Here is a 22694-nt window from a genome sequence, read left to right as displayed (position 1 = left end):
GATCATAACTGACCTAAGACAGGGAATTTTTACTCGGATTAAGTGTCAGGAATTGTGAAATACAGTTGAAGTCGAAAGTTTACATACACCTTAGCTTTACATACACCTACATTTAGCTTTACATTTAAACTTCAGTTTTTCACAATTCCTGACATTTAATCCTAGTAAATATTATCGTTTTAGGTCAGTGACCATTTCTCTTTTGCCAAGATAATCGATCCACCTGACAGGTGTGGCATATCAAGAAGCTGATTAATCTAGTGGTTTACCGATATCAACGTTTTTAAAGAGTGCCCCATTGTGGCAATGGGGTTATGGTATAGGCATGAATATGCTACAGACAATGAACACAATTGCATTTTATCGATTGTAATTTGAATGTACAGATACCATGGCGAGATCCTGAGGCCCATTGTCATGCCATTCACCTGCTGCCATCACCTCATGTTTCAGCATGATAATGCGTGGCCCCATGTCGCAAGGATCTGAACACAATTCATGGAAACTGAAAATGGCCCAGTTCTTCCATTGCCTACATACTCACCAGACATGGTCACCCATTAGGCATGTTTGGGATGCTCTAGATTGATGTGTATGACAGCATGTTTCAGTTCCCAACAATATCCAGCAACTTCGCTACTATTGTTGAGGAGTGGGACAGCATTCCACAGGCCACAATCAACAGCTTGATCAACTCTATGCAAAGGATATGTGTTGCACTGCATGAGGCAAATGGTGGTTTTCTGATCAATGCCCCTAACCTTTTTTTGAAGGGATACAGCCTTCGGAAAGTATTCAGACCCCCTTGACTTTTTCCACATTTTGTTACATTACCGCCTTTTTCTAAAAATGATTTTTAATGTTTTTTTCCTCATCAATCTACAAACAAAACTCCATAGTGACAAAGCAAAAACAGGTTTAGAAAGTTTTGCTAAAATACTGAAATATCACATTTACATAAGTGTTCAGTCCCTTTCCTCAGTCCTTTGTTGAAGCACCTTTGCAAGCGATTACAGCCTTGAGTCTTCTTGGGTATGACGCTACAAGCTTGGCACACCTGTATTTGGGGAGTTTATCGCATTCTTCTGTGCAGATACTCTCAAGCTCTTTTAGGTTGGATGGGGAGCATTGCTGCACAGCTATTGTCAGGTCTCTCCAGAGATGTTCATTCGGATTCAGTTCTGAGCTCTGGCTGGGACACTCAAGGACACGAGTGCCACTCCTGAGTAGTATTGGCAGTTTGCTTAGGGTTGTTGTCCTGTTGGAAGGTGAACCTTCGTCCTAGTCTGAGGTCCTGTGCGCTCTGGAGCAGGTTTTTATCAAGGATCTCTCTCTGTACATTTCTCAGTTAATCTTCCGCCCATCCTGACTAGTTTCCGAGTCACTGCCGCTGAAAAACATCACCACAGCATGATTCTGCCACCACCATGCTTCACCGTAGGGATTGTGCCAGGTTTCCTCCAGATGTGACGCTTGTCATTCAGGCCAAAGAGATCAATCTTGGTTTCATCAGCCCAGAGAGTCTTGCTGCTCATGGTCTGAGAGTCTTTAGATGCCTTTAGACAAACTCCCAGCGGGCTGTCATGTGCCTTTTACTGAGGAGTGGCTTCCGTCTGTAAAGGCCTGATTGGTGGAGGGCTGCAGAGATTGTTGTCCTTCTGGAAGGTTCTCCCATCTCCACAGAGGAACTCTAGAGCTCTTTCAGTGACCAGCGGGTTCTTGGTCTCCTGCCTGACCAAGGCCCTTCTCACCTGAATGCTGTTTGTCTGCGTGGCCAGCTCTAGGGGTCTTGGTGGGTCCAAACTTCTTCCATTTAAGAATGATGGAGGCCACTGTGTTCTTGGGGATCTTCAATGCTGCAGAATTTTTTTTCTTACCCTTCCCCAGATCTGTGTCTTGACACAATGCTGTCTCGGAGCTCTACTGGCAATTCCTTTGACTTCATGGCTTGGTTTTTGCTCTGACATGCCCTGTCAACTGTGGGACCTTATATAGACAGGAGTGTGCCTTTTCCAAATCAGGTCCTATCAATTTAATTTACCACAGTAGGACTCCAATCAAGTTGTAGAAACATCTCAAGGATGATCATTGGAAACAGGATGCACCTGAGCTCACTTTTGAGTCTCATAGCAAATATTTTTCATTTGCAAAAATATATAATAGCCTGTTTTCACTTTGTCATTATGGGGTGTTGTGTGTAGATTGCTGAGAATTGTTTTTATTTAATCCATTTTAGAATAGGGCCTAATTAATTTATTTCATTTGTTATTTGTTCGCGCTCTCACTTTTCAATATTTAATTGATGTAAATCAAAAAGTTAGAAAGTAGGCCTATAGTCAAAAACCTACAAAGGGAAAGTCCTCCGTATGGAAAAGTTGTTGTATTGTAAGGCCAAAGATAAGAAGAATGTTGCCGCGGCCAAATGCAGGCTACTGTGCAACTCGCTATTCAGGTAGGAAGCAATTTTGGAACTATATTTATTTTTTGTATTTATAATTATTTGTTTTATAATTATTGTATTGCAGGCCTATTCATCTAAACCAAGCCTTTAAATATGTAAAAAACGATTTATTTCACTGACTTTTTTTGTTGGCTAAATTCAGATGGATCTGTCTTTTTAATTGTGTGCTCCGTATTTAGATGAATATAGTAGGCTTGATCGGTCTTGGTAATTGCTACAATATAGCCTGTTCAAAACTTTTTGTGAAGGTTTAAACCAGTTCACAAGTATTTTGTTTCATTCTGTTGAGCCATTTTCTTTGGCCAAATTAAGTTCCAATTCTAATGTTGTGTTTTCCACGCTATAATGTCCTGCTCCTATTTTCCCTGTAAACAATGGCTTGTGTGATGATGCGAGCTCTCTACTGTTCTCTCATCACCAAAAACCACAATTCTCCTTCCCATGTGCGCAAAGAATAAACATTTATATTTCAATGAACTCCATTATTGCCATTGCTTTGCCTTAAACTTATGAGTGCACCATTTGTTTGTTCTACAGTGTTCCTACTGTGTATACACGTCCCATCTCCCTGCGTATTGCGCAATTTGTCAATGCATTGGTTAGTTCCGTCTCTGATTGATTATTATATTCCAACAACTATTAATTGTATTGCTTATCCACTAACTGTGGCAAATATTTGTGTTGATGTCTGTATATTTGATTTCCTTTTACTGCCTAAAACAATGATCAGTTGATGCAGCTGTTGAAAGTACACACTGGTACAGTTTCTCCTAAATTGGGTGCGCCAGTAACTGTGGGTATACAGTGGGGAGAACAAGTATTTGATACACTGCCGATTTTGCAGGTTTTCCTACTTACAAAGCATGTAGAAGTCTGTCATTTTTATCATAGGTACACTTCAACTGTGAGAGACAGAATCTAAAACAAAAATTCAGAAAATCACATTGTATGATTTTTAAGTCATTAATTTGCATTTTATTAAAGAAGAAGAAAGAAAGAAGCCCTCCTGTTCTCCACTCATTACCTGTATTAACTGCACCTGTTTGAACTCGTTACCTGTATAAAAGACACCTGTCCACACACTCAATCAAACAGACTCCAACCTCTCCACAATGGCCAAGACCAGAGAGCTGTGTAAGGACATCAGGGATAAAATTGTAGACCTGCACAAGGCTGCGATGGGCTACAGGACAATAGGCAAGCAGCTTGGTGAGAAGGCAACAATTGTTGGCACAATTATTAGAAAATGGAAGAAGTTCAAGATGACGGTCAATCACCCTCGGTCTGGGGCTCCATGCAAGATCTCACCTCGTGGGGCATCAATGATCATGAGGAAGGTGAGGGATCAGCCCAGAACTACACGGCAGGGCTTGGTCAATGACCTGAAGAGAGCTGGGACCACAGTCTCAAAGAAAACCATTAGTAACACACTACGCCGTCATGGATTAAAATCCTGCAGCGCACGCAAGGTCCCCCTGCTCAAGCCAGCGCATGTCCAGGCACATCTGAAGTTTGCCAATGACCAACTGGATGATCCAGAGGAGGAATGGGAGAAGGTCATGTGGTCTGAGACAAAAATAGAGCTTTTTGGTCTAAACTCCACTCGCCGTGTTTGGAGGAAGAAGAAGGATGAGTACAACCCCAAGAACACCATCCCAACCGTGAAGCATGGAGGTGGAAACATCATTCTTTGGGGATGCTTTTCTGCAAAGGGGACAGGACGACTGCACTGTATTGAGGGGAGGATGGATGGGGCCATGTATCGCGAGATCTTGGCCAACAACTTCCCTCCCTCAGTAAGAGCATTGAAGATGGGTCGTGGCTGGGTCTTCAAGCATGACAACGACCCGAAACACACAGCCAGGGCAACTAAGCAGTCTCAAGGTCCTGGAGTGGCCTAGCCAGTCTCCAGACCTGGACCCAATAGAAAATCTTTGGAGGGAGCTGCAAGTCCGTATTGCCCAGCAACAGCCCCGAAACCTGAAGGATCTGGAGAAGGTCTGTATGCAGGAGTGGGCCAAAATCCCTGCTGCAGTGTGTGCAAACCTGGTCAAGAACTACAGGAAACGTATGATCTCTGTAATTGCAAACAAAGGTTTCTGTACCCAATATTAAGTTCTGCTTTTCTGATGTATCAAATACTTATGTCATGCAATAAAATGCAAATTAATTACTTAAGACTTTCTGGATTTTGTTTTAGATTCCATCTCTAGCAGTTGAAGTGTACCTATGATCAAAATTACAGACCTCTACAAGCTTTGTAAGTAGGAAAACCTGCAAAATCGGCAGTGTATCAAATACTTGTTCTCCCCACTGTATATGCACGTTCTTTGTCATAATTGGTAGAGCTGTCTTTGAGGTAACGTGTTACTTAGTTCTTTAATACATTTTCAGTTGGATGAGTATTCTATAGAGTTAAAAAATGATTAAGTCTTGAGACAATTGAGACATGGATTGTGCGTTTGCCATTTAGAGGGTGAATGGGCAAGACAAAATATTTTAAATGCCTTTGAACTGGTTATGGTAGTAGGGGCCAGTTTCCCGTGTGTATCAAGAATGGTCCATCACCCAAAGGACATCCAGTCAACTTGACACGACTGTGGAAAGTTAGCAAGGTGTTCTTAATGTTTTGTACACTCAGTGTATATAATATCTGGTGTGTCTTTTAAGTTGAGATATGGGCTCATAACTTGAACTTTGATATTAATTATGCATTATTGTAAATGGGAAAATATACACCAAAAAAATCTAGTTTTTCCTAAGTTTATACTTCATTGCTAGACTTTTTTGTGAGTACAATGCTGTGTGTGACTCCAGTTGACCTGGCCCAGCTCCAACTCCCCCTCCTCTAAGTCATGCTTCTTGGTCTCAGCTCACTGTCTCCATTGCCACTGGTCCACACAACACCTCCACTTTCAATGCATAGACTTAGCTCAACAAATGTTCTCCCATTAAAAAAGCTGTCCTAACGCATCCCAGTCTTCTTGGCTGATATGCACCTCATGGCACCATGTTTTCCATGGAGCATAGCGCCGTAGACTTGATGGCATGTTAACCTTGGTTTGTGATACAGTGCATTTTTCACGAGTAGGATCCCTTTGCTTACAATGCTGTGAGGTCCATCAGAAAGGCTCTTGCACAACACAAGCCAGAGCCTTTCTGCTGTGAGGTCACAGTGCAGGAATATGACTGTGTGAGAACTACAAATACACTCCATCAAGCCATTCTTCTCCAACTACAGACAATACCATCTCCTTCAAATCATGTTGTTGGCCTTGAAATGTGACCTTACGAAAGGTTGCTTTCTTTCCTATTGACATGCAATTATTAGCATGTGTGCATTTCAATGAACTGCAGCATGCAGGCACACCCAGAATACTCTCACACGCACAGACAAACACCAACCCAAACAAACAGTGACCAGACAAAGGCGATTAGGGGGGGGGGGGGGCGGTAGCAACGTAGGCAGTGGAGTGGGCACTCGGCCAAATCAAAAACAATTATTGCACTTGTGCAGAAATATCTGTATTTTTAGCCTGGGCAAATTGGGATACAGAAACTCCATATCCAGAGCCACTCTGAACAATAATTAACCTTGTGCGTGGGGGTACTGGATGTGTTGGACAATAGGAGGTGATTGATTGATTTTTCTGGATAGTGGTCCTCTGTTGCTTTTGGCCCTTCATCTGTCCCCTCAGGCTGCTGCTGCACTGTCCTTCTATTCCCCTCGCCTCCCTCCAAGAGCTTTTATGCAGCTATAAACAAAATACACTTCGCCTCTTGTAGCTGAGCCATAAATATCCCACAGCCTACTTTGCTTAGGGCTGTAAAAATGACTACCTTTATGCCTGGGGCACTTTGTCACAGTTAGTCACAACTTGGGGGTCGGGGACAATAGAGAGAGGACGTCAGTGTCCTACAGTTATTGCAACATAAGTAGCAGAGGACAAATCATTGATGGCTGCCGCTATAATCATAATTTACTGTAATATCCCCCTTGCTCTTTTGTTGCAAAGCTGTTGCTGAAAACGAATTGTTATTATCCCAATGTCTCTGCATTTTGGATGAGTCTGTATATGTGGTTCATGCCAAGTTTTCAAAGAGAGAAGACGTGTTAGTGCAGTTTAGCAGGCTATTTTGGAAGTTCATGTGGAGTGTTTACTGTAAGTTGTCCTCTCCTGCCACTATGCTTCGTCTCCTTTTTTGTGTCACATGTACGCTGTGATGAACAGCGTGGCTCCATGGCAACGAGTGCCAAATCACTGCTGTTAATGGATCCACGAGGAGGCAGAGAGACTCAGTGGAGAGCTCAGGTCCAATATCAAACCTCCCAGTCAGTCATCACTTAGCAGAGTCAAAAGCATAAAATAATGTATTCTGCTACTGTATGTTCTTTATGCATGTGTTAACGACATGTCTTTTTTTTTCTTCTTTTTTCGTATGTGCTCAAGTTTATTTTAGGTTTCTATAATTAACTGGGGTGACAGAGAGAAACTGTCTGGGAGGAAAGGACTTCTACATGCTCATTATCATTGATTGAATATGCAGTCAACACCAGCTCTGTTTGACAGTTGCTGTCGGGAAAAACCAGATACGGCCGTGTGAATCACATTATACTATATACAAATCTGCTTTCAGGAGTCAAAGTAAAAATGTCTAGAAGCCAAGGGTGTTCCTTTAATGGAGAAAATAGAAACAGATTTAAAGTTGCGGTTCGTTGGTGTGTTTTGTTGTGTGGATGCGATGTGGTTGCAGGGTGTTTGCTGTGACTGTCTCTCTGCTCTCTGGGGACGTATGTGTTCTGGGGAAAGGTCCCCGAGTTGACAGTCCGAGCTGTCCATCGTTTAGCTGCCACTTCCTGACCCCGGCCCCGCGGCCCTCCTTCCCTCTCCTCCTCCAGTCCATCTCTTGCCAGGAAACACTTGGCTCTTTGCCGGCAATCTGAGCATCTTATTAAATTGCCTTTGTTCTTCAGTTGAATAAGAAGAGAATTTAAAAATGATGTTTCCTTTTTGGCAATGAATAGGATTGGCCTTGAAGCTATGCATGTTAGAAGAAATGATTCATCTTTGAAATGTGTTTAAGTGCTTTATGTAAAGCTCGGGCCTGGTGAAGGACTGAAAGTACATTGTGGACAGGTGAAAAAGTTCCCTTTCAATTGAAAAGGCATAATATTAAGTTATTTAGATCATCCAGAAGATGCTATTCACAGTGACGTATAAGCAAATGGATTTTAGTTGATGCAACCATTTCTATAAAATAATCTGCACTGACCATATCATTGCCCTTTTATTTTCACTTACAGTATGTCATATCCTACCACCATTAGGCATTCAGTAACATCCAATCATATACAACATTGCAGTTATTAGTGCACATAGATTTGCACTGAATCCTGTTCAGTCTTGTTATAGGCCTACAGGAAAGAAATAGCGCCTCCTATTCTGTACAATCTACATCCACAGCATCTGAGGAGACAGGAGAGTGGGGTGACAGAGTGAAAGAGAGGTGGGGGAATGTAATTGCCTTAGTATGAATTCATCATGATGAGTCACAATGCATTCCCCGTTCAACCACTTAGAGAAATTGATTCAAGCACTTTTATTGATGTGGGCCTCTAACAGAGAGCAAAATAAAGGGACTGACTAATGTATGTTCTTCTTTTATTTTTGTTTATTTAACTCGGCAAGTCAGAACAAATTCTTATTTACAATGACGGCCTACCCTGGCTAAACCCTAACCCGGACGAAGCTGGGTCAATTGTGCGCCACCCTATGGGACTCCCAATCAATACAGTCTGGAATTGAACCAGGGTCTGTAGTGACACCTCTAGCACTGAAATGCAGTGCCTTATAGACCACTGCACCACTCGGGAGCCCATCACACTTTCAATTCTCCATATACATTAACCCTCATTCTACTAACATATTTTACATGCAAGGATTACCAATTGGGATAATTTTGACCCCAAAAACTATTGGAAAAAGCAACTTAATTATTATCAAAACATCATTAGATATTCAAATGATGTTATCTGAAATGAAATATAACCAAAACAGACTGTTATTTTAGCAAAATTACACTCATTTGCATATTATATCAAATGAAAATATATATTTTTTTCAAAGTGCAATCCACATTAGTACTAAAACGTAATAATCCATGCCTTTTGGGAATGTTATGAAGCCCAAAAGTTATGTGCGGAGTTTCTGTCAGAAGTTTTACATCGTATATTTGCTTTTAGTCTGTCTGTCTGCGTATTTCAAGACATGGCATATGAGGGTACAGTGAGATACACAATGTGTTGGATGATACTTTTCTAGTCAATCATCTTAAAAAATGTATATACAGTACTTCAACTGGAAATCAACTAATTCTCTGTGGTTAACACAATTGAAAATGTCAAATGCTTTATTATCTAAATGTTGAAAGTGTGTGGGCGACAGAGAGAAACAAAATGGTGCAGTTTGAGGCCATGTGGCGGAGTGTGATACGGCACTAGAGATGGGGATTGAGCAGGTGGTTCTGGGCAGGGTGATGTTGTGCATGTTTGTGTGCGTGTTTGTTGTCAGTTGTATGTGGATGTTTTGTATTGTAATAAAATAAAAAAAATCTTTAAAAATGTGAAAAATATTGGAGTATATTATAGGAATTCTGGTATTTATATAACACTGTAGAATACAGTGGTAGTTATATAACACTGTAGAATACAGACCAATACAGCAGTACATTAAGAGGGTAGTTGATTTCTGTATTACAGTTCTACCAAGTATTCATACCACTGACAGACTTTTAGAAGCTGTTTGGACTGCAACTCAGCATATATGCAAGGTAATTCTGGTTTTGCACATGATCATACAGTACCTTTAGAAAGTACTCATACCCCTTGATTTATTCCACATTTTGTTGTGCTACAGCCTGAATTCAAAATGGATTAGACATTTTTTTTATTTCTCAACCATCACTGAATATCCCATAATGACAAAGTGAAAACAGGTTTTTATACATTTTTGCAAATGTATTTCAAATGAAATACAGAAATATCTAATTTACTTACACTATCGTTCAAAAGTTTGGGGTCACTTAACATGGGGTCCAATAAAATAACATCAAATCAATCAGAAATACAGTGTAGACATTGTTATTCATGTTGTAAATGACAAATGTAGCTGGAAATTGCTGTTTTTTTAATGGAATATCTACATAGACTTACAGAGGCCCATTTAGAAGCAACAACCATCACTCCTGTGTTCCAATGGCACATTGTGTTAGTTAATCCAAGTTATCATTTTAAAAGGGTAATTGATCATTAGAAAAACCATTTTGCATTTATGTTAGCACAGCTGAAAACTGTAGTTCTGATTCAAGAAACAATAAAACTGGCCTTCTTTAGACTAGTTGAGTATCTGGAGCATCAGTATTTGTGGGTTCAATTACAGGCTCAAAATGGACAGAAACATCGGTCTATTCTTGTTCTGAGAAATGAAGGCTATTCCATGTGAGAAATTGCTAAGAAACTGAAGATCTCGTACAACACTGTGTACTACTCCCTTCACAGAACAGCACAAACTGGCCCTACCCAGAATAATTGAAAGAGAAGTGGGAGGCCCCGGTGCACAACTGAGCAAGAGGACAAGTACATTAGAGTGTCTAGTTTGAGAAACAGATGCCTCACAAGTACTCAACTGGCAGCTTCATTAAATAGTACCCACAAAAACTCAACGTCAACAGTGAAGAGGCGACTCCGGGATGCTGGCTTTCTAGGCAGAGTTGTAAAGAAAAAGCCATATCTCAGACTGGCCAATAAAAAGAGAAGATTAAGATGGGAAAAAGAACACAGACACTGGACAGAGGAAGATTGGAAGAAAGTGTTATGGACAGACAAATCTAAGTTGGAGGTGTTCGGATCACAAAGAAGAACATTCGTGAGACACAGAAAAAAATGAAAAGATGCTGGAGGACGCCATCTGTCAAGCATGTTGGAGGCAATGTGATGGTCTGGGGTGCTTTGGTGGTGGTAAAGTGGGAGATTTGTACAGGGTAAAAGGGATCTTGAAGAAAGAAGGCCATATCACTCCATTTTGCAACATCATGCCATACCCTGCAGGCAGCACTTAATTGGAGCCAATTTCCTCCTACAACAGGACAATGACCCAAAGCACAGCTCCAAACTATGCAAGAACTATTTAGGGAAGAAGCAGTCAGCTGGTATTCTGTCTATAATGGAGTGGCCAGCACAGTCACCGGATCTCAACCCTATTGAGCTGTTGTGGGAGCAGCTTGACCGTTAGAAGTGCCCATCAAGCCAATTCAACTAGTGGGAGGTGCTTCAGGAAGCATGGGGTGAAATCTCTTCAGATTACCTCAACAAACTGACAACTAGAATTCCAAAGGCCTGCAAGGCTGTAATTGCTGCAAATGGAGGATTCTTTGACAAAAGCAAAGTTTGAAGGACACAATTAATTATTTCAATTAAAAAAATCTTTATTTATAACCTTGTCAACGTCTTGACTATATTTCCTATTCATTTTGCAACTAATTTTATGTATGTTTTCATTGCAATCAAGGAAAGTTGTAGGACCACAAACTTTTTAACGGTAGTGTAAGTATTCACACCCCTGAGTCAACACATGTGAATACATTGACAGTGTGAATACTTACACTACCATTCAAAAGTTTGGGGTCACCTAGAACTTTCCTTGTGAATTAACTTTGGCAGCGATTACAGCTGTGAGTTTTTCTGGGTAAGTCTCTAAGAGCTGTGTACACCCGGATTGTACAATATTTGCACATTATTCTTTTACATTTCTTCAAGCTCTGTCAAGTTGATCGTTGCTAGACAGCCATTTTTTTATTTTTTATTTTACCTTTATTTAACTAGGCAAGTCAGTTAAGAACAAATTCTTATTTTCAATGACGGCCTAGGAACAGTGGGTTAACTGCCTGTTCAGGGGCAGAACGATAAAATAACGATTTTCAAGCCAATTTAAGTCAAAACTGTAACTAGGCCACTCAGGAACATTCAATGTTGTCTTGGTAATCAACTTCATTGTTTATTTGACCTTGTGTTTTAGGCTATCGACCTGCTGAAAGGTGAGTTTGTCTCCCAGTGTCTGTTGGAAAGCAGACTGAACCAGGTTTTGCCTGTGCTTAGCTGTGCTTATTATTAGCCTGTGCTTATTCTGTTTATTTTTTACTCCATAGTCCTTGCCAAGTGTACCCAAAACATGGAGCCACCACCATGCTTGAAAATATGAAGAATGGTACTCAGTGATGTGTTGTTGGATTTGCCCCAAATACAACACTTTGTATTCAGGACATGAAATGCATTTCTTTGCCACATAATTTTTAGCAGTTTTACTTCAGTGCCTTATTGCAAACATGATTCATGTTTTGAAATATTTGTTTTCTGTACAAGCTTCCTTCACTCTGTCATTTAGGTTAGTATTGTGGAGTAACTACAATGTTGTTGATCAAGCTTCAGTTTTCTCCTCTCAAAGCCTTTAGACTCTGTAACTGTTTTAAAGTCTCCATTGGCCTCATGGTGAAATCCCTGAGCGGTTTCCTTCCTCTCCGGCAACTGAGTTAGGGAGGACACCTGTAACTTTGTAGCAACCGGGTGTATTGATACACCGTCCAAAGTGCCATGCTAAAAGGGATATTCAATGTCAGTTTTTTCCCCATCTACCAGGCATTGGAAAACCTCCCTGGTCTTTGTGGTTGAATCAGTGTTTGAGATTCCCTGCTCGACGGAGGGACCGTAGAGATCATTTTATGTGTGGGGCGTAGAGATCATTTTATGTGGGGCACAGAGATGAGGTAGTCTTCAAAAATCATGTTAAACACTTATTGCACACAGAGTCTATGCAACTTATTGTGTTTTGTTAAGCACATTTTTACTCCTGAACTTATTTAGACTTGTCATAACAAAAGGGTTGAATAGTTATTGACTTGAATACTTAAGATTTTTCTGCTTTTCATTTTTTTAAATTAATTTGTAAAAATGTCTAAAAACATAATTCCACTTTGACAGTATGAGGTATTGCGTGTCGGCCAGTGACATAAAATCTCAATTTAACACATTTTAAATTCAGGCTGTAACACAACAAAATGTGGAAAAAGTCAAGGGGTCTGAATACTTTCTGAAGACACTGTACCTAATTATAATCAGTTATAACAATAGGCGAATACATAAGGTGCTCCATCTCTCCAGGTGATTGGTCTATCTGGTAAGAAATCACTGGGACAGGTTCCCCTCCACCCTCTGAGCCTGAGGATATATATAACGTAACATGATGTCTTCAGAGAAATCCTTAAATCAAATGGACTTTTTAGATTTGCCCTAGAATAACTACTTTTCAAAGAATTCACACCAATACAGCTCTCTGTGAAGATTCAGAGTGTATCTGAGTTCTGTACTGCAGTTCTATCAAGTATGCATACCATTGGCAAACTTTGCATACCACTGGCCAATTTTTATATGCACAAAAATAAGTGAATTTTGGTATTGTACATAGAAAAGTGCATTCTTAGGCAAGTACATGGGTAGCTATGTCTCAAAATATATGGTCTATATGGTCAAAATCCCTGATACATGTCCCCCTCCACCCTCTGGTAATATGGATAACTTATGTCTCCAGAGAAGCTTAGATTCAAATAAAGTTCCTTCCTATTTATCAAATTACTACAGGCGGAATTAAGTATTTTTGAGTGCTCTCAAAATTACCGCAAATGTCTATATTGATATAGCAACACTAAACATGACTAATAGTATGAGGGTTAATTAGGTTTTCAGAATTGACAAAAGTGATAGAACATGCCACCATGTTATGGGGTAATGAATAACTACTTTGAAGTTATAATGTGGAAAAGGACCTGATGTTTGCAGAGGAAGGTGTCATCGCTGCATTTTACTACACCTGCGGTTAGTGGCCATATCAAAAAAAGATTTAAAAGATTTGAGAGATTTGATCCATACCAGATGTTGAGAATCAATGTCATACAACATTCAATATAGCCCTTGGAGATGAAAGGAAATTAATATAGAATTAAAGTTTGACCTTGGTAAGACTCCTTAGCATTGCACATTGACTCTTTTGGTACTTCTCGCTGGAGTTATGGTATGACCTAGGAAAGGAAAAAGCATATTAAATTACCTAATTAGCAGAAGTGGCCTTTCTGGCAGCCAGCAAAACATTCATTATATAGCCTCTGGTCCTAAAGGCAAAATGTGTGTGTGTGTGTAAATACAGCACCAGTTAAAAGTTTGGACATACTCATTCAAGGGTTTTTATTTGTACTATTTTCTACATTTTAGAATAATAGTGAAGACATCAAATCTATGAAATAACCAACCAATTTGTTTAACAAATCAAAATATAATTTAGATTTTAGAATCTTCAAAGTATCCACCCTTTGCCTTGATGACATCAACTGCCAGGTCACAGTTGTACATGAGCACTTGTTCTCAACTGGCCTACCTGGTTAAATTAAGGTGGGGAAAAAAAGACAGCTTTGCGCACTCTTGGCATTCTTTCAACCAGCTTCACCTGCAATGCTTTTCCAACAGTCTTGAAGGAGTTCCCATATATGCTGAGCACTTGTTGGCTGCTTTCCTTGATTATGCGCTCCAAACTCATCCCAAACCATCTCGATTGGGTTGAGGGTGGGTGATTGTGGAGGCCAGGTCATCTGATGCATCACTCCATCACTCTCCTTCTTGGTCAAATAGCCCTTACACAGCCTGGAGAATTCAAGGCACACTTAACCAGCATGGCTACCACAGCATTCTGCTGCAATACACCGTCCCATCTGGTTTTCTCTTAGTGGGACTATGAGTTGAAAAACAAATCATAGTCCCACTAAGAGCAAACCAGATGGGACGGTGTATTGCAGCAGAAGGCTGTGGTAGCCATGCTGGTTAAGTGTGCCTTGAATTCTAAATAAATTACAGACAGTGTCACCAGCAAAGCATCCCCACACCATCACACCACCTCCTCCATGCTTTACGGTGGGAACCACAGATGCAGAGATCATCCGTTCACCTACTCTGCGTCTCACAAAGACACGGCGGAAGGAAAATAAATCTCCAATTTGGACTCTTCAGAACAAAGGACAGATTTCCACCGGCCTAATGTCCATTGCTTATGTTCCTTGGCTCAAGCAAGTCTCTTCTTATTATTGGTGTCCCTTTAGAGGGGTTTCTTTGCAGCAATTTGATAATGAAGGCCTGATTCACACGGTCTCTGAACAGTTGATGTTGAGATGTCTGTTACTTGAACTCTGAAGTATTTATTTGGGCTTTAATCTGAGCTCTAATGAGCTTATCCTCTACAGCAGAGGTAACTCTGGGTCTTCCTTTACTGTGGCGGTCCTCATGAGAGCCAGTTTCATCAAAGCACTTGATGGTTTTTGCAACTGTACTTGAAGAAGCGTTCAAAGTTCTTGAAATGTTCCAGATTTAATGACCTTCATGTCTTGAAGTAATGATAGACAGTCATTTCTCTTTGCTTATTGAGCTGTTCTTGCCATAATTTGGACTTGGTCTTTTACCAAATAGGGCTATCTTCTGTATACCTCCCATACCTTGTCACAACACAACTGATTGGCTCAAACGCATTAAGAAGGAAAGAAATTCCACAAATGAACTTTTAACAAGGCTGTTCATTGAAATGCATTCCAGGTGACAACCTCATGAAGCTGGTTGAGAGAATGCCAAGTGTGTGCAAAGCTGTCATCAAGGCAAAGGATGGCTACATTGAGAATCTCAAATATACACTTTGTTTTGGTTACTACATGATTCAATATGTGTTATTTCATAGTTTTGATTTCTTCATTATTATTCTACAATGTAGAAAATAGTTTAAAAAAATGAAAAACCTGGAATGAGTAGGTGTCCAAACGTTTGACTGGTACTGTATGTGTGTATATATACAGTTGAAGTAGGACGTTGACATACACCTTAGCCAAATACATTTAAACTCAGTTTATCACAATTATTGTAATTTAATCATAGTAAAAATTCTTAGGTCAGGTAGGATCACCACTTTATTTTAAGAATGTGTAATGTCAGAATAATAGTGGACAAATGTACATACACTCAATTTGTATTTGGTAGCATTGCCTTTAAATTATTTGACTTGGGTCAAACGTTTCGGGTAGCCTTCCACAAGCTTCCCACAATAAGTTGGGTTAATTTTGGCCCATTCCTCCTGACAGAGCTGGTGTAATGGAGTCAGGTTTGTAGGCCTCCTTGCTCACACACGCTTTTTCAGTTCTGCCCACACATTTTCTATAGGATTGAGGTCAGGGCTTTGTGATGGCCACTCCAATACCTTGACTTTGTTTTCCTTAAGCCATTTTGCCACAACTTTGGAAGTATGCTAGGGGTCATTGTCCATTTGGAAGACCCATTTGCAACCAAGCTTTAACATCCTGACTGATGTCTTGAGATGTTGCTTCAATATATCCACATAATTGTCCTCCCTCATGATGCCATCTATTTTGTGAAGTGCACCATTCCTTGCCGCAAAGCACCCCCACAACATGATGCTACCACCCCGTGCTTCACGGTTGGGATGGTGTTCTTCGGCTTGCAAGCCTCCCCCTTTCAGCTGTCCATCCTGTCTACCTGTAGCCCTGTCTTAGGCGTCTCTCAGTAGAGACATAGCAATTTATTGACCTGGCCACATCTGAGGTCCTCATGCCTCCTTGCAGCATGCCTAAGGCACGTTCAGGCAGATGAGCAGGGACACTGGGCATATTTATTTTGGTGTTTTTCAGAGTCAGTAGAAAGGGCTCTTTAGTTTCCTACGTTTTCCCTAAGTTTTAATAACTGTGACCTTAATTGCCTACCATCTGTAAGCTGTTAGTGTCTTAACAACCATTCCACAGGTGCATGTTCATTAATTGTTTAAGGTTCATTGAACAAGCATGTGAAACAGTGTTTAAACCCTTTACAATGAAGAGCTGTGAAGTAATTTGGATTTTTACTATTTATCTTTGAAAAACAGGGTCCTGAAAAAGGGACGTTTCTTTTTTTGCTGAGTTTATATATATAATAATGTTTTTGAATACTTTCCTGAACATCATTTGGTATGAATTCTCCATTACAGATCTTGAAAATTAATCATCTTTTGATAATGTATTGAAATGTGCATATATATTTAGACTGTGGTTCATCACAGCTTACCACTGTCCGGAAGTGATGTGCTACCGTACGCTATAAGAATATGTTCATAATCCTAATGATTATCTGGTAATTTCAGGAATTTTCATGTTCTAAAAGGTTTTTGATTGGTGACATTTTACCTCAGTGTTGGTGCAACAGAATGTTGCCCATTAATCATTAAAGTGCTTTAGATGCCAATAATGGTCTGATGGAAACCACACATCAGCCTCCTGATTACTGTGATTATGCTTCCTGCCGTCCTGAACCCTTCATGTGTTGGCCCCTGATTGGCCCAGCATACTGTCTGTCACACAGCATCTTAGACAGTATTATGTTCCTGTTTCACAGAGTGTCACTAAAGGCCCACCACATTGATAGCCCAGCATTGATTTCTGCTCCACTGTTGGTTCACCCTGATTGACAGAGCCTTTGTTAGGCAGAGTTATGTGGGCTTGTTATCCTGTCAGTGCCCTGGTGGTCTTAGTTAGTCATGTGGATAATTATAAAGACATCAAAACCGACAGCATACACCCAACAGGCCTTGGAAGGTAAGCAAGAGACATGAGCAAAGGCACTCAAGAGCAAGCAACCTTGCATACCGTACTGTAGGTACATCACTGCAGTGCCACCAGTGTCATGTCTGTGACATTGTTGTGTTAGTGAAGAGTGCTGTATGGTAGGTGTATGAATATCACATTCCACGCTTCCTTGCTTCAATTTATAATGAATCATTATCTCTATAGAAATAGTGCATATAAGTTAGGGTGTTTACACTAGAAACATGTTTGTATATTTATTAATCTAACAATTCTTTGTTTGATTGTGTGACGGTTTAATGAGTCGAAAAGCAAATAAGAGGGTTCAACTTGGGCATCCAATAGATGGTCTTTTTGTTGCGCTGTTTCCTTCCTTCCTTTTCCTGGGTGACTATTTGAACACAAGAAATAAGGAGCCAATCCGGTGGCAGTTCAGCTGAGTTGCCTCTGTCTTACCACAGACTTGGCATCGCAGACGCCATGGGAGGCTCCCACAGTAATCACATTTGTTTGAGCTGCACAGAGGGGCTTTGCTTTAGTTGTCAACTCAGAGAGAGAAAGATACACCCCACTCCACAGGCCACCACTGAGCTGATTTACACTGTTACAGCATAACATTCTTCTCTCAACGTCCTAAACCCTGAGCATTGTTTGATTAATGCACTATGCAGGTTCATCTATTAATGCCGCTGATTCTAAATGGGGATCCTCTCGGGGTGTTGTCAAGAAGGGCCTGTTGTGGAAGACTTTCAGTTATCTGAGATAGATGGTACCCCGTCTGTCGATTGTGTGTTGCTGATTAGATCAGTTGCAAGTTATGTTGGAAGTTACTGTGAAAATTGACTTCATCAAATTGTCCCAATGTTCTTGTCTTGAATTTAAGCAAACTGTGATGGATATTGCATTGTGAAGGGAGATGGAAAACACTTGCAGTGCATGTTGATAACCAAAATTGTTACTGACATTATTATCATTTTCCTGCAGAACTTTGCATATGCTGCGTAATAGAGTTTGTTCTTTTCACTCTCTACTCAGATGTTTATGACTGTCTGAGAGATGAGCAAAATGGTGATTGCACAGAAATATGGAAATCTTTAAATCATATTCCTACTCATTTCGATGTATTTCTATTGCATTTCTGGAGAGGAGATGTATACTTCCTGTATCATATTGCATTTCTGGAGAGGAGATGTATACTTCCTGTATCATATTGTATTTCTGGAGAGGAGATGTATACTTCCTGTATCATATTGTATTTCTGGAGAGGAGATGTATACTTCCTGTATCATATTGTATTTCTGGAGAGGAGATGTATACTTCCTGTATGGTATTGGATTTCTGGAGAGGAGATGTATACTTCCTGTATTGGATTTCTGGAGAAGAGATGTATACTTGCTGTATCGTATTGGATTTCTGGAGAGATGTATACTTCCTGTATCGTATTGGATTTCTGGAGAGATGTATACTTCCTGTATCATATTGTATTTCTGGAGAGGAGATGTATACTTCCTGTATCGTATTGGATTTCTGGAGAGATGTATACTTCCTGTATCTTATTGGATTTCTGGAGAGGAGATGTTTACTTCCTATATCGTATTGGATTTCTGGAGAGGAGACGCACAAAGACATTATCACAGCATAATGCATTTTTTAAGAGTAAATCAATTTTTTTTTACCTTTTGAGGAGCTGAGAATGTTCTTATTTCTCTCATCCCCTTGACCCACAACACTAACCATTTGTAGATTGCATGTGGGGAGATTGGCTCTACTCTAGTAGGTGTGGTGGAATCACATGATTTCTCCCTGCTGTTGATGCTGTGTCAATTGCATTGCCCTTGTGCCATAATGCTACACTGTCCCCATTGGAGTAACTTTTTTGGTTCCACATAGAACCCTTTTGGGTTTCATGTAGAACCCTCTGTGGAAAAGGGCCTACATGGAACCGAAAATGGTTCTTCAAAGGGTTCCGCTAAGGGGACAGCCGAATAACACTTTTTGCTTCTAGATAACACCTTTTATTCTAAGAGTGTATGCTTGTTGGAGCCTATGTGTCCACATGGATTTGACCTTAGTGTGAAAGGGGGTTTAAACAAGCAGTGTGTGTCTATGATATGTCAGTCTATTGCCTGTTGACCCTACCTCCTATGTCTGAACGCTTGACCTTTCATACGGAGGGGTCCATGAATCCTATCTGTCTTCCCTGATCGCTTGTCAAGCCAGGATGTTGTGCGTGTCAGCTTGCAGTGACTGTACACTGAACTGCTAATGAATTGGATCCATTTAGTAGAGCTTGTTTTGTGCCTCAATCTAACACTATGTACAGTACACACTGTAAAATATCTGCCGTTCATCAAACAATGACTTGGAATGTACACTACTATTTATTGCCTGTTCCCGTTTTCTCACGGCTCTGTCAGAGGAGGAGCACAGAGCAGTTAGAGTGAGTATGAGGTGAATGGGACATTGAGAAATGTGAGGGCTGGGTGAGGATTAGAATTTTACGAATAATAGTGGCCCAGGGCCATTGTATCAAAGACTGTTTGGTTCATACTTAGTCTAAGCCAGTTAATACTTGTTTAGATTCCTTAAAGTATTCCGAGGGCAACTGAGCTGAGGCGTACAGAGATAATTCTTATACTGACAAATGAGTCTGCCTGCTTATTGCTTTCAGACATATTAATACATTATGAATGGCCCAACTCATTTATTTATCCTCCAGCATTCTATTTTGATTAAACTGCAGCCATGATGTTTGGGTAATGGCATTTCTTTGTATGACGTCTGTCTGTCTGACAGAGTCCCTCTCCTCTCTGCTTCCTATTCTCTTCCTCTCGCTCTGCTTTCTCTCTCGCTCTCTTTCACGCTCTCTCGCTTTCTCTCGCTCTCCCCTTTCAATTAAGAAAAAAATTCAAATAGGCTTTAGGATGATCAAATGTTTTAGGACATTTAATTTGCTTTAGGACATGTCACTATTCTCTATTCTCTATTCTCCCCTCAGGACCAGTAGCAGTGATCAGTGGTGAGGAGGACTCGGCCAGCCCCCTGCACCATGTCAACCATGGCATCATCACCCCCTGTACCCTTGACGCGGGACCAGACGCTGTGGTCATCGGGATGACCCGTATCCCTGTCATTGAGAACCCGCAGTACTTCAGACACGGACACAACTGTAACAAGCCTGCTACCTGTGAGTACACACCAGCTCTGTTGACTTTCAGGTTTTTAATCATCCCTATGTCTGTCCCTACCAACATGGGCTAGGTGTAGCCCAAGGTCCAACGTGCCCACTATCCATTCACACAGAATAATCCATTTAGGCCTACCCTGAAAGACTTCAAGTGTTTTTCTATATTAGAGGGAAGCAGCACTATATGTCTCATTGTAGGTGTGACCATTTTTTATTCAATAATTTATTCATAGGATATACAGTGAGCATACCAAACATTAGGAACACCTTCATAATATAGAGTTGCACTGCACCTTTGCCCTCAGAACAGCCTCAATTCGTCAGGGCATGGACTCTTCGAAAGCATTCCACAGGGATGCTGCCCATGTTGACTCCAATTGGCTGGATGTCGTTTGAGTAGTGGGCACTTTTTGATACACACAGGAAACTGTTGAGCGTGAAAAACCCAGCAGCGTTGCAGTTCTTGACACACTTGAACCAGTGTGCCTGGCACCTACAACCATACTCCATTCAAAGGCACTTAAATATTTTGTCTTTCCCATTCACCCTCTGAATGGCACATAAACACAATCTATGTCTCAATTGTCTCAAGGCTTAAAAACACTTCTTTAACCTTTCATCTACTCTGATTGAAGTGGATTTAACAAGTGACATCAATAAGGGATCATAGTTTTCACCTGGATTCACCTGGTCAGTTTGTCATGGAAAGAGCAGGTGTTCTTAATGTTTTGAACACTCAGTGTAGATAAAATCATACATAAATTATACATGTCTGTCACGCCCTGACCATAGAAAGCCCTTGGTTCTCTATGGTGTTGTAGGTCAGGGCTTGACTAGGAGTTGTTCTAGGAGGTGCATTTCTATGTTGGTGCTCTTGATATGGTTCCCAATTAGAGGCAGCTGATATTCGTTGTCTCTAATTGGGGCTCATACTTAAGGTGTCCCTGTTCCCACCTGCATTTGTGGGATATTGTTTTGTTGAGTGATGATGTGCGTGCTGGGTGTTCACTGTCGTTCGTTGATTGTTTTGTTGAGAAGGTTCAGTTAATAAAAGGATGTGGAACTCAAATCACGCTGCCCCTTGGTGTTTCCATTATCACGACCGTGACGATGTCAGACGGCCTTATCCATGATGTCCTGTGAAAGTTTCTTCATTTTCCATCTGGTCTTGATCCTTCCTAATCTGGGAATGTTTCAGTCTTTGGGATTTCAAGGTATTGCCCAGTTAGCAGTCTTCACTCTGCAGGTAGCGCTATGCTGCGCTTCATATGAGCCACATCATAATCGTGATTCAAAATTGGATTTACTGCTTTTCCGCAGATGTGTTTGTGTCCTGTATTTCCTACCTCTGCATTGGCAGTGTATCCATTTCCAGCTGCTCTCTTTTGTAGGAACCCTTCCTGAAGTGAGTTAGATTTGTCAAATCAGCTTAATGTATCTGACTCTAAAGATGGCGTCTGATGAATCATCCTCTCGAGGGTTCCAGAAACCTGTGTCTGAACGCAGACTATAGCGGCTGCCGTATCCACTCATTGTTCTCCATGTCGTGTGTATCCAAGCAGCTCTTATCTCCATTTAACTCTAAATAATGTATTTGTTTGCTCTCAAATGTTGCCGCTATTGGATTCGTTTGAAGTTGAACCCCCAGTAACGTCGTCCCCATTTTGATATCCCTTGAAGAAGAATTAAGAGCTGATTACATTAACTAATGCTGTGCAGTATTGATTACTGCTTTGATCTCTGCCCCAGCTTTTTTAACGTAAATTATTGAGTGTATCCCCATAAAGACTGATTGGAATTACTGTATGTCTCCATCTGAAAAATACAAACTGTGCTTTTCACTGTTTTGAAATATCTTGGGTTTTGAAGGGAATTTGTAGCTGAGGGCTTCGTTTGTCTGCAGGTGCTTCCAGTGCTATGTTATGCACGAGTCATTTAGCAGGTCTCATTAGCCATGTAATAGTACAGCATTTTATATATCGCACTATTACCACCTCTGCCTTTGACGTTAGGCTCCAGAATGTAACATTACTCTGTAGCAGCAGGCTAAGTTTATATCTGACCTGGCATGATCACACTTGTAATTGGGTCAATACTAAATGTGGCTAAGGTCCGGATCTCCTTGAGACACTAATTGTTCACATTTCCGTGAAACCTTGCTAGAAAAAAGAGAAACCGGTGAAAAATGATGGGAGGCACACAGAGGCAAACCAAGCCAATATCCGCTGTTCCATCTGATACCAATTCAAGTAGTGCCTTGTGGCTGTGGAGAGAGAAGCACATCATGAATGGTGTGTAAAGCAGCAGGATTTGTCATGTTATACAGGGGACATGCTACAG

The 22694-nt window shown here is 40.8% G+C and overlaps 1 protein-coding gene across 1 annotated transcript in view; it reads left to right on the top strand.

Moving 5' to 3' along the window:
- Positions 1–22694, top strand: part of LOC139381714 (neurotrophic tyrosine kinase, receptor, type 3a) — a 253132-nt gene that overhangs the window by 191165 nt on the left and 39273 nt on the right. The window contains exon 12 of the mRNA XM_071125444.1: positions 20166–20354. Coding sequence (XP_070981545.1) covers positions 20166–20354 — 189 coding nt within the window. The remainder of the gene's footprint in view (positions 1–20165; positions 20355–22694) is intronic.

Source organism: Oncorhynchus clarkii, chromosome 2 (genome assembly GCF_045791955.1).
Source record: "Oncorhynchus clarkii lewisi isolate Uvic-CL-2024 chromosome 2, UVic_Ocla_1.0, whole genome shotgun sequence".
Taxonomy (NCBI): domain Eukaryota; kingdom Metazoa; phylum Chordata; class Actinopteri; order Salmoniformes; family Salmonidae; genus Oncorhynchus; species Oncorhynchus clarkii.
The sequence above is the reverse complement of the archived record's forward strand: the minus strand, read 5'-3'. Positions and strand labels throughout refer to the sequence as shown.